The 14,161-nt window shown below is 29.7% G+C and overlaps 1 protein-coding gene across 1 annotated transcript in view; it reads right to left on the bottom strand.

The window, feature by feature from the left end:
* Positions 1 to 7,801, bottom strand: part of LOC126741441 (nose resistant to fluoxetine protein 6-like) — a 28,589-nt gene extending 20,788 nt beyond the window's left edge. Inside the window, exon 1 of the mRNA XM_050447846.1 lies at positions 7,529 to 7,801. Coding sequence (XP_050303803.1) covers positions 7,529 to 7,751 — 223 coding nt within the window. The 5' untranslated portion in view covers positions 7,752 to 7,801. The remainder of the gene's footprint in view (positions 1 to 7,528) is intronic.
* Positions 7,802 to 14,161: the final 6,360 nt, after the last annotated feature.

Genomic DNA, 14,161 nt, shown 5'->3' with positions numbered 1-14,161 from the left:
ATCATTTGCTTTATATGCATTAGGTATTGTAAACTTTGATTAAATCATTAGTTGAGTTTTCCATTATGATCTTTAAAATATGCCACAATAAAAATGCCAACATCCTCGCTTACTATAAATTGATCCCTCCTTCTAGTTCACTATTTTTTTGGCATACAAGGTAACATTCGAAGATATCACATTTTTCAACATCCGTAAAAGTCATTTATGCATATTGCAACGTCTAACTGTTAGTATTTATTTATTTTGTTAAATCTCTGGCTATTGTCATCTAGGGCTACTGTCATTTTATTATTCAATGATTTATTTTGCTCTCAAAAAGTTCAAAGTCAACTTGCCTAAAATTTGCAAAATTATTAATATCTCTAAAGCTTTTTTATTTTTTGTTGGGTTAAAGGCTATTAATGTAAATAAACTTTCTTATAAAAAAAATTCTTTTGATTTATGTAGAAATATACAGGAGAATTTATTTAAAAAAAAGTACATTTTTCACATTTTTTAAACGCGATGTTAAATTTTTTTGTTGTCACCATTTTAATCAGAAGAAAAAATCCTACCAGTTTGCTAATTTATCCGACCTTAATATAAATAAAGATACCAATATTCCCGACTTAATGGGAGGCACACTGTATAACCGTAATTAAACTCAATTTTTAATATAAACCGTTAATTTTCTGATATTTCATCTTGATTTTATATTACCTTCAAAATTATTAATATAACGTTTGACACCGGTTCGGTTTCTTTTTAGCATATTATGAAATTTTTTCAACATTAGATTAAATAATCTTTTTCTGTGCCACTAGGTATTAAGAGCAGCAAGTCAAGATATTGTGTGTTATGTCAACTTAAAATCATTTTATGTTCACATAACTTAGATATTTATCTTTTGGCACTTTATGACTTAATCATCAATACACACGATTATTCTATGAATATTTCGGGTTTTTTTATGGAATAGGAATGAATTTCCGAGTCAGGGACTTAGAAAAAAACAACAATCAAAAAGAGAAACGCAATCAATATAACGTTTACGTTAAACACGCAAGTCGTACAATGGAAAGTATAGTATGAAACTAATTTTCCTATAAAACTCTACACTAGTACCTGAAAAGAGTGACATAAAAAGAATATCATATCATTTTTATGTTATGTGCTCATATTAATTTACATATGTACCTGTTGTACCGTAGAACTGCGTATATTTATCCACAAGCCCCCAAGCTCAAAAGAACAAACAAAATATTTTGATGTTTTGCTTGGAAAAATTTTAGAGAAAAAAACTTTGCGAACAAACAAATATTTATATTAATACTTGGCCTAATTAATAAACATGAAGCCAAGAATTTTGCTGCAACCCCGATATATCCTTGAACATGAACTTAAGCCAATACATTCATGTGTTTATCGTATTTTACATGACAGCTCGCCAGTTGTTTTGCAAACACGTTCGGGTTGGGTTGGTAGTTTTCCATTAACTTCTTGGGTTTACTCTGGGTTTAATAACCTAATATATGCATGTTGTTGACAAACCTCGCTGAGGCAAAGCAACTACCCAAACGTTCAGGTTCCACTGGTGGAATGTATATTACTTGGGGAAAGAGCCTCATCGATATGTGATTTTTATTAGTTGCATTAGGTGTGATTTTATCAAACTTCTTCTGCTAATGACGTACTACAGAAGATTAAGTCCAGCTTTACTCTAAATTCTTACGAATTATAAAATAGGCGTTGAAGCTAAAATATCATATATTATACTTTTATATGTTAGAAGATTACCATACTAGTTATGAAAGATTGCCATACTAAAATTTACCCAGTAATAGTTTTTTCTATTTTGAACCTGGCTTAAATATTATCAGTGCTATTGACGCGTCCACTTATGGGGCAACCTTCTGAGACTTTTGAGTAAGACTTTTAACACTGTATTTAAAGTCTTACTGATAGGAAAAGTTGGCTCTAGCTTGGCTTGGATTAAGAGATCTTAAGAATAAAACAGGAATATATGAAGTATAGTTTAACTATTAGCGTTCCCCAGGGCTGGGTTTTCAGGCCACTTCTGTTGTTAATTTATATCACAGTATGAGCTCCTTGAATGATACTATCATGCTAATTTCGAGGAGGTTACGGTTATGTCTTATTTTTACTATGAAAAACTATGTCAAGAGAGGTACCAGAGAAGTACGGTTTAGTTCTAACTTGCAGGTTCTTAATGTTGATAAGACTCAGTGTATGATTTTGCAACATGACAAATACCAGAAACATCAATGAAATTGCGAGTTGTTAGCTTGGACTGCAGATTCCGGTGGGACGTATACACGGATCAGCTTTAGAATTAGTTACGTATCCTGGGTAAATATGTATCCTAAATGATTCTCCATTTTGACAGTTTCCTATGCAATCGTTACTTAAGGACATGCTGGAAGGACATGGCTAGATTTGCATCAGAGACGGGCATGTCTGGGGTATATGAATGACAGCCAATAGCTGTTTTGTGAAAATAAAACGCTGACTTATCATCAATCTATATCTTGAAAACTTTGTGCTATATAAGATTTAATATCCATACATGGATTATTGATATTATTATTGATATTATTTAAATCATTTCGTAAGTCATTAATTAACCAATTAAAACCAAAAGTTGAGATACTTCATTTTTGTCTTAGGTACTACGTATTGTAAAATGTTCAATTCATAAACTTTCGTTAATTTTTTTTTGCATCATAACGATAATTATTGCGATTATCAAAAATAGGGATAAAGAGACGAGTAAGATGAAAATCTAATGATGAAAAGTTGAGTAGAAAATAAAATAATGAGGATTTCAAAATAATGTTTCTTTGAGCCAACTTCCGTTACATTTACTGTCAGAAGTAAAATATATTTGGGAATCCTATTTAGTAAATATCTTTAACCAAAATTCAAGCAAGAAAAAAACAAGTTAATTGAACAAGAGAAACGAAAAACAGAAGGACATAAGACAAGGTAAGAAAAATCGAAAAATGACTTAAAGAACAAAAAATGAGAGCGAGGCAGAAAGCAAGAAGACCTGATAAAGACAATTCAATTAACTGAAATAATTTAAAAAAGGAATAAGAGGATAAATACTGACTACCTCAAAGAAGATCTTAAGAAGACAACTAATGATGATAAGGTTCAAAGTATCAATTGAAGAAGAAATTACTGAGTGGAATTAAATGGAAAATCATGCTAGTTTTTGCAATGGCATAGTTTCCGGACTTATATCCAATTGAGAATTTCTTAAAACTTCTCAGAGAATAAATCTGCAATAGTTATAACTCGAAGTTAAATCATGAGCATTATACATGATCTTCCTATAGACGCCGTTTTTCATCTTAAATATTTTGTAAGACCAAATAGTACCCGTGATATATAAGGGTCGTATAATAAGTCCGTAGAAAATCCAAGAGATGTCTATTAATCAGAAAGCTGTTAAATAATCAGCTTCATCTGTTACGTAGTACCACTTTGATTGTCGATTAGAATGACAAATTTTGTTTTAGTTTATAGCAATGAAGAAAAGTGAGTCGAGCGGTGGTAAAACATGTTATTTTAAAAAGGCTTTACATCGAAAGAAATCAGAGCTGGATTAGAAGCAGTTCATGGCACATATTCTTGTGTTTGCAACTGTTTACTGAAATCAAAGAAAAACGTCCATATTTAAAGGACAAAAATTCTAATGCATGTGTGGCTTGGAACCCTGATGACAAAAGCTAAACTATATAAAAACTAATTTAATGAAATAAATAAGAGGTACCCTGTTATCACAGAGCGACATTGCATTAAAGTATTCTGAAGAAAGCGTTCTTAAAAGACTGACCCAGATTGAACTTTGGTTACAGAATTGAAATTCCAACTATTGCAACGTCCATCATATTGACCCAATTTACATTCCAGTGACTTTTTTCTTTTCGAAGTTGCAACAATGGCTTGATGGACAACGATTTACCTCAAATAAGGTGGTTATACTTTTGTATTTAGCAAGCAAATGCTTAATTTGCAGGACTTTTGAAATCCCATTTTTTAAAAGGCATCAAACCGAAAAAACTGCTGGAAAAATGTATATAGATCTGCGACCTACTATGCGACGGACTATGAGAGAACCTTCTTTCTAGATTGATTTATCTTTAGAAATATGGGTGAAATATTTGGTATTGCTTTGATTAGATCAGCAATACAAATTTGAAAAGAAATTGATTGTTAGACCTTTTGCATTTGACGTCACACTACGAGTAAAGTTGATAATAAATAAATTGGAGTTTTCTCAAAAAAACAGTCAGACACGTCGATAGGTATTTTTACTTTTTTTTGCCAATTTTTTTCAACAAAAAAAGTTATACAGAGCGTGTCCTGTAGCAGTGATAAATATCAATTTTTTAATGCGACACCCTGTATGCCACTCAATTTTTGGATTCTTCAAAATATTTTATGTACAATGTTCTATACCAATTTTGAACTGGGTCAAAGATCTTATGATACAACGATCTATTGCAAAAATTTGTTACAACACGCTGAATAGTTATTTCTTATTTCAGTTTTGATAATAGAAAATTTCAACGTGCCTTCTTACTGATATGAGATTAAAAAAATAAAAATAAATAAAATTGTGTGTTTTACTTTGGTTTAAAATTCTTGGCCTTAGTAATTATTGTCCATCAGTAATAGTTATCAGTATCATAAAATTTCATTAACTTATGGCTCATTTAACAGAAGGGCACAAATTAAAAATTTTACAGATTAATTATGGAGATAACACATTGACATAAATGAAAGTTCCTGGCTTATTCCACGAAAATTTTTGCAATTTACCTCCTATATCCCAAGGAACTATTAGTAAAATAGAAAAGGTAGTTTAGAGAGCTTGGGCATATTAAAAAAGTAGCTCGAATGCAATAAGTGATTATACCAAATGGGATATTATGCTTCAGTTTGAGAAAAATCCGTATACTTTTCGTCGAAAAGCAGCGCCAATGTTCGATGATAGCCATTCATCGATTAGTCGACAGTTGAAAAAAAAAAAAATGCGTACCTATACCAACTCATGAACTCATGGAAGACGATTTTGATAGGAGAACGGATTTTTGTAAACAAATGATAGAGATGCAATGATAGATCCAAGAGCATTGATTTCCTTTATGCTTCATGGTCAGTCTAATTGACAAAATTGCCGCTATTGGTCTAAAGAAAATCCTCACTGAATGAGAGAATAACATACCCAACAACTTGCAAAGGTCAATGGTTGGGCAGGAATTGTTGAAGATAATACCATAAATCGCTTGTTTATTGATGACAAATCGTGATAATTATTTAACCCTGCTTTAAAATAATGTTCCAACTTTGACAACTTATATCATGATCCAGCAAAATCACAAGTTCCAGCCAATAGCCAAGGTTCAATCGCTGGATAGGGAGACGAGGGCCGATGGAATGGTCAGCATGATCCCCTGATCTGACATCAGTAGCCTTCTTTCTATGGGGATACGTCAAAAATATTATCTACAAAACTAAACCCCTCGACTTAGCTGACTTAAAAAGACGAATAACGGTTGCGATTACTTCGGTCATGCCTGAGATGTTGACGTTGCCAGATTAATGAGACATTAATATTTTTTTGTTTAATTAAAAGACAGTATTACTTATTAGTTTTTGAGTTTTATGTAACTAAATAATTTTCCTTATTCTTAATAAAGAAAGAGTTGAAAATTGGTATAGGACATTGTACATGAAATATGGGTGTCACATTTAAAATAAAAAAGTTGACCACTGTTATACAAAACACCCTACAAAATTTTTTGCTGAAAAAATAGGCAAGTATATAAGTACCAATCGACGTGTCTGAGCGTTTTTTTTAAATGACCCTATTTACTAACTATGGAATTTATTTAATTTTGCCGATACACACTGTATATTACCAATTGGTAATACATAGACTTTTTTTCTAGTGTCTAAAATATAAATTATATAATATACTTGTTTAAGAAGCATATTAATTTAAATCAATTTATACTTAAGTTTGGTTAGATTTTTTTTCATGAAATAATTTGAATATTCTTAAAAGAGTTTTTGAGTAAAAAAAAATATTTCTTTTCCTATAATTTTCATATTCAAGGGCGATGTTTGTACCTAAAAAAAATCCTAAGTTGGAGATAATCTTGTAAACGAGTGTTCAAATATATTTTAAAATAAGATGTGGTGTTTTGTTTAAATTGGTCAAATTCTGGAGAAAACTATTTATTCCTTGCTAACGTTTCGGATTATATGATAAAGAGAAATGGGGTTTTGTATCGTTTTTTTTTTCCATTTGTTTATGTATCATTTATGTATGTAAATGATAATATGCATGCCATAGAGTATCAATATTCTCTCGGGTTAACTTATGCTATATAAACTATGCTATATATTAAACATATATTAATATAAACTATATATATAAACTATATATATTAAACTATGCTATATATTAAACATATATAGCATAGTTTAAGGCCGGTTACATACAGGAGGCAATACAATTTAAATAAAATATTTGATGTGAATAAATCAAACAACATTTTTTTTAGATCTATAAAGATGAATTAAATATCATTCAAAATAAAAAATTTTCTTCTTCAGCATTTGACCAATTTATCCACAAAACACCACATCTAATTTACAATCTTTGGTCAACAATTCACAAAAATATTTATAAAATGTTTGTTCTTGAAAAACAGTTGTTCTGTGCTTTAATAAATAATTAGAAAAAATGTAGGCCGTTTTATTAAAAAAAAAAGTTACTTTCTTGATTTTAAGAGAAAACCTTGAAAGGTATATACTAAAAGCGTTTTTCTTTATCGCCAATATGAAACTGTGTAGGCGGCTTCCCAAATAAAGACATATATGTATGCACATACATGTCTTAAAAAGTATTAAATGAAATGTTTAAAATATGCTATTTCAGAAAAAAAAATCATTACAATAAAACACATATGTAGATTTAGAAATATCTAGAACGGTGGAAACGGAAAATTTTCATTATGCTTAGGGATCGATAAATAAGATTTATATAAATTATTCGACGATTCGCTACATATATTAACTTGGCACTAAAATACTGTGTAAATATACAATATATTTTTTTAACATTAAAAATCGAAATAAATTTTTACAATTGTTCAAAAAAAAAAACTGTACAAATTAAAATAAAAAATAACAAGTCAAATTGGTTGATTCTAATTGTAGTCTTCAACAAAATTTAATAATTTTAAAGAAAAATAAACGAAACTGACAAAGCGTCTCGGAAATTAAAATAATCTGGAAAATTCCAGATTTTTTTAAAATTAAATAAAAGTATTTATCGATACCTAACCGTCGAAACAATTACTTTGTCTAGAAAATTACTGGATCGTTTAAAGGAAAAACACGAATTTTTCAAAACGTTACTTAAGCCAAGCAATTATTCAGGTTCAAATGCAAATAATAATACTAATTACTAAATTAAATAGCAACATTTAACCAATAAACCCACCTTTAAGTCCCCATACTTTCTCAGCATCAACCGCACGTTTTAACTGGCTAAGTTCCATAAAACAAGTACTGGCATTTTCTCTTTGAAGCCCTAAAAACGACAACCCATATAAAGGGTAGTGCGCCCTTAAAAACGATTCTTTCACCGCACATTTGACCGCGACAAAAGCAGAAAAAATCAAAAAAGTTTTAAGAAAAAATTTACAAAAATTTACCGGCACCATTGTGCATGTGAGTTTGATCTCCGAGAAAGTTTTTCGAAATTATGCAAAAGCGTTCATCGGTTTATATCTATTTATGTAACTAATGGTACGAAATAAAAGTGGGGCGAGGTTGGTAGTTTGCATGTGCGGAAGAATACCTTTAGATCCCTCCTTGCGTGATGTAGATGTTGTTATTTGAGATGTTGGTATAAATACTGCAATTTTACATAAACGTCCTCCCTTATGTTTTTCCCGTTCTACGCCATTAACCTCAATATGCCATTGAAACGGAAAAAAACATGTTCCGAATTATGTACCAAGAATGGGTATATGATACGTTTTGTTAATAAGTTTTTATTAATTTAACCAGTATTATTACATTTTAATTATCATACAAGGGCGTCGCCAGCCAGTTAGATAAGGGGAGGGCAAAATAAGAGAATTGGTTAATGGAAATTTGGACATAATTATCAGTGGCGGCTAGGGCTCATTTATTTATAAGGAAAAAAAATATTATAAGTAGTGTATACATCAACTAAAATTCAAACTGCTTTATTGTACAAAGGGTGTATTACAACTTCACCTACAAAGCTGGATGGGATAAAAGAACTGAAATAGTAAAAATGACAAAACACACACAAAAAATTATAAAAAATAATTTACCAAGGCAAACAACATTAAATTTACATGACTCAATATAATGCATATAATATAACACAAAATAAAACAGGTCTTTTATCGCAGTTATCTCTGGTCTTAATAAAATTCACTTAGACTATAATATGGATTCTATTTATAATTTTTGTAACTAATCTACTGAGCTGCCTATCACTACTATAATATTCTTATATTCTAGAGGCAAGTGACTGTTTTTTATTTCCTCATAAATGATTGAATGTTTCGTAAAAGGTATGGACAAAGATGGAAGTTATTTATTTAATTACAAACTCTACAGACATAAATATCCATTTATAGTGTAGGAGAATTTTACAAAATAATTTAATTCAAGTACAGGGTGGCCAACTAAGAATGCGAGGTACTGTATTTCGGTATCTCGGAACTTACTCATCGTAGAGGCTTGGGGTAAAAAATATTATTACTAAAACGGACAAGAGAAAAACCTGGAAAATATTTTAACGTTTCTAGAATGACCGCTAGGAAGCGTAACTCCGATTTTGAATCTAAAAAAGTAAAGTGTTTGTGAATTTCGGTATATTAACCTAACAAAAAATACTTAATCTTTAATGTAGAGAACAGTCTGAAAATTTTTTGTTCAACAGTTCTTGCTGTATCTCTGAAAATAGAGTGGTGGGGGTATTTAAAGGTTTACGTAAAAAAACTGTCTTGATATTCGAAGTTTTGTTAGTACATGTCGCCACCAGAGGGCTTTTTTGAAAATTTCGACAGAAATGGTAAATTTTCTGAAAAAAAATTAAATGCTTTGATATAATTTTTTTTCCATGAAAAAGTAGTAGAAAGTAGCTAAACGATGGTTGGTTCGTGAAAACCGCATTTCGATAGCTTATTCCTAACCTAAAATTTAGGCCAAAGAAAATTTTATTTCACGATGACTTTCTAACGTTTTTAAGTGTGTAGCTGATTTGTGCCAATTTCCTTATAATACATGTATGTTTATAATTTGTTTTGAACTTTTTCTATAGAATGATTATAAAAAAAGTAAAAGGAGTTCTAGTAGTTCTTGCTGTTTCTGACAATAAATCCAGACATTTTATATGCTTTTGAAACAATTTTACTGATATGCATTTTAAAATACGAAATGAAAACAACACCAAGATCCCACCAACTTGAGACAGAACCTCTCTATTAATCTTATAATTCTAAGTAATTTTAGTTTGTTCTCTTATAAAGCTAATTACTTTAGATTTGCTGAATTTAAAGTGTAGACCATATCTTAGCGACCAAGTCATCCGCAAAATAATAAAGATTTTGAATTATTAATCTTTTATAATATTTATACATACCTGACGTTGCGATAAAAGAGTTTGGCCTATATCTTCTAACAGAAAGTTTATGTTGACTATGTTTTAAGAAAAATATAAAAAACTGAATTAAATTGGTAATAACATCAAATCTTCATCTAACGTCTACCTAAAAAAAGACTGTGTGAGATATTTTCAAAGGCCTTTGTAACACATATACGTAGTATTACGTTATTTGACGTAAGTTTATAGACGTTGATTTATTTTTAAAAAATCCATGTTGTCTATCTGTTAGTTTAACATAAACATGCATATAATTGATTCAAAAATCTTTGCAGGACATGATAATATAGCTATTGGTCTATAATTCTGGATATTTTCTGAATCTCGCCAGTAGTACAAATATACGAATCAATATCATTATCAGCTCGCAAGTGAAAAGCGGCTTACAGTAGTCTCCAAAACCTGCCTCTGCAATAACTGACTGAAATAGATAATAGCTTGCAAAACTTCAAAATAGACGTAACTCAACAAGTGTTAAATAAACGTTTCCTGCCAACTCTATAAACTAATATTACTATGTTCTGGCTCTCCCAATGTAGTGTTTTTTATCCTATTTGATCCCTCTTTGATTTTATGTAAGGCAGAAACAATAAGGGAGCAAGCACTGACTCCCTGTGGCATCCTAAAGTCGATACTCAGCACCACATACTTGTTTTTTACTTAATACATACTTAGACAATTTTTTGGAGAGTATTGGCAGCATTAAGATGGATCGAAAACGTGAAGGACCAGTGGAGCTTTCTCCTTTAAATATTAGTTTTACCAAAGCATTATGCAAGCTCTCAGAAAAAATACCCTTGCCATCCTAGATATTTATAATCCATCATCAAGTTTATAATCAACATATCAAAGAAATGCCATCAATACCTCTAAAGTTTATTCTTAATTTTTACCAAAATATGACTTCTTGAATATCTCTATGGTATATGCAAAAGGAGTACCTTACATATTTTTTTTTTAGCATGTATACTTTTTTTTAATATCCTATGGGTAAAAAAACAAGACATTTTTTAAACTGTATAAATATTACTTTTTTGTTAAACTCAACTGAGCTTGAGCTGACATTGCTATGTATTTGTTGCATTTCTATATATCTTCGATGTATTGCGGCGTAATTTTATACATTTTTCACCAATGTTCCAGACTTTCGGACTAACTTTTAAGTATATTCTATGTATTTGAAGAAGTTATTATTATATCTTCCAGGAATTTAATTTATTGTATTTCTTTGTGAATTAATTTTTGCTTCAAGCTTGTAGAGAGAGTTTTCTTTTGTTCCAGGCATTTGACGGCATTTTTAATCTTTTCCAGGCATTAACACAAATTTATCACAAGTTTTGGTCTTTTGTTTAGTTAAGTTAATTTTTGCTTTTAATGCAGGTATTGAACAGAATATAATTTTATTTAGACAATTGGCGTCAGCTGTTATGATTTCACGGAATTGGAACGCGTTTCAAAATATGCACCCTCTTGGAGGATTATATGTGTACCTTGGACTTTTATTTTAAATTAAGCAATGCGTCTGATAGTGTTGTTGCTGGGCGTGATTACTATATCATTATCATTAAAAATATAACTAATATGTTAATAAAGCCATGCATTTCACGATGGTTGGTTTGGACCACCATGGTGTGAGCAGAATGAGCAGCAGGCATACCTTGCGACATCTCGTGACATTCCTAAAACCTCAAGGCAGTTTTTTAATATACTAAAAAATGAATCAAATCTAAAGCAACTCCAGGAATATGGATAAAAACAACTTAATAATTTTTGAAGATAACAAAAGAAATATTTTAAACTAATTTTGAAATCATATTTTGTGGTTAGTAAAAATGTTTAAATTTTCTAATTTTTTATTTTATTTTAAATCTATTATTTAGAAAAGTCTTTTTAGACTCCAAAAAATAATTTTGATTAATTAAAAATTTTAAAGACGTACTTAGAAAAAGGTTAAATTTATATACATTACCTTTTACGTATTTTTTACAATTACCTTATCTACGGCTAAGAGTGAATTTTATATACATATGTTTCATAAACCTTAGCAATTGTAGTGATAAAGAATAAAAAAACCTAAATTTTTTTTTGCGAATTGTAATAGTGTTTTGGTATTTTGTTGTTCACAAAAGTGTTGCAATATTTTATATATTCTTTTATAAAATTTACTTAAGTTATTACTCGGTCTCAATAACTTGTTTATTGAAGTATTATCAAGTATAATGGCAAAGTGCAAGTATTACGACGCTAACTTTAAACAGAGAATAGTTGCATTATAGCAAAAAGGTGTGAAGCAAATTGATATTTCTAAACGTCTTGACTTAAGAAGAGGTACTGTAAATAAAATTATTATGTGTTACTTACATTAAGTTTACAAATTAAAATTTTATTCAGAAGTGGAAAGTCGCGAAAAACATCATCAAAAATAGACGGAGCAGTTTTAATCAAATCCAGAAATGATTGAAAAAAAACTGCTGTTGATATTAATAATAAACTGATGGACGAATATTCAAAAGTACGATTTGGCAAAACTGTTAGACATCATGTTAGACTTAGATGTACCAGTATTAAATGGTATAAAAAATCATTATTGACGAAACAGCATAGAGTGGCCAGATTAAAGTTTGCTAGAGATCACAACGGGCTTCAGTACTTTTCAGCGATGAAAGCAAGTTAAAAGTGTTTTTATAGGATATGTAAAAAGGACAAGGATATTTTACTAGTCCTAAGTCCCTTGTTAAAGATTCGACCCAAAGTATTGGATTCTAACTGTGAAAAGTAGAGAAGGAGATCTCATATTATGGGTATGTTTTATGCAATCTGGGACTGGTGCACTAGTCAGAATTGATGGGCGTATGGATACTCAAAAGTATGTTGACTTATTGAAGACTTGTTGCCATATAAAGAGGATTGTCATGCATATTTGACAGAATAATAATCCTAAACACAATTCGCGATTATTAACTTTCGATAGAAAAAATTCGAGTATTAGATTGGACCTCCAAATCACCCGATTTGAACCCTATAGAGAATGTTTGTCAGTATTAGAAAAAGAGACATAAATAACAATTATGGCTAGTTTTGCAGGAAGAATAGAAAAAAAAATTCAATCGATTATTTTGAGAAACTATTAGACTTTCCTGTTCATACGTGAAAAATGTTTCCATACTTTTGTTGACATTTTTTTGAATAAATTTTTGTTTGTCAAATATTTTTGAGCTTATATTTATTTCTTTAATGTATGGTATTTTGCTTTTCGCCTCTTAATACATGAATATCATTTTTTTAAAATTCGTAAAGGTATGTACAATATTGGAATTTCTATACTTTTTTTCGTCACTGTATTAATATCCAAAAATGTATTTTTTTTAAATATTTGATTTTTATTAACTTAGAGTTTATATTTAAGAACTAGAAATATTTTTTATCTCTCTTAAGAAAATAGTCTTACTTTATTTTAAATTTTTTGTAATGTTCTTTTTTAATGTAATCTTCTTTAAACAATAATTTTTTATGAAATCTGTACAACGAAACTAAGATTTTAAAAATAGATGTATATTTTAAAGCGTAAAAGCTTAAACTAAAGAGTTGAAATGGTTTGGTATATGGCAATATTCCAATGATCCTGGTGTAAGAAAATTATTTTAAAAAAATTCCAAAAGATTTGAAACAGAATTAAATTTAATAAATACGTTCCTAGCGACTTGGAATGCTTCTCTAGCCAGTAAGTTCATTTACCAAATAGGTTAATTTTTTTTATATATATACGGGTTGGAGAAATGAAGATTACGCATTGTCTGTTGTCCTCATTTTGATGTGTGACTTCACGCTACACTGTTGAATTTAAAAAGCGGTATTATCTTTTTCTCAACTCATGACTGTTTGTTTATACTATTTCCGAAAGAGTTGATGCATTTAAAAAGGCCATTCGGCAGTACAATATAGAGATTTGTTTTCAATTATATTTGAAAATAGACCGGTTGCTTGCAGAAAAAAACAATTTTAAATGTGGCTTCGAATTTTAAGACATGCTTCTATTTCAAAAATTATCATAAATGCTACATTTAAGTGCCTTATATTAAAAGGGTCCAGGAGCAAGAATGACTGGAAGAAATGGTTTGTAGTACCCTAGAAGTGGATTCAACACGATCAAGTAGAATAGCTCACGTTGGAGAGGAAAGAACTGGCTATAGACTATAAAACTGTTACCAGTATTTGGGAAAAATATGAGTACAAATTTCTAAATATTTCAAAACTCAAAAGACCAATAGCGATAAATGAAATTTTGTGAAACCATGAGGGAAAAAGCAAATGAAATATTTTCATATGCTTCATTGTCAAAAAATTACAAAATTTTGTAGACAAAGCTAATAAAAAAAAACATATAAAAACAAAACACACAAAATAAAAAAATAAAAATAAATATACAAA

The sequence above is a fragment of the Anthonomus grandis genome, chromosome 10, assembly GCF_022605725.1.
Source record: "Anthonomus grandis grandis chromosome 10, icAntGran1.3, whole genome shotgun sequence".
Taxonomy (NCBI): Eukaryota; Metazoa; Arthropoda; class Insecta; order Coleoptera; family Curculionidae; genus Anthonomus; species Anthonomus grandis.
Note: the sequence above shows the minus strand (reverse complement) of the source record. Positions and strands in the feature narration are given on the sequence as shown.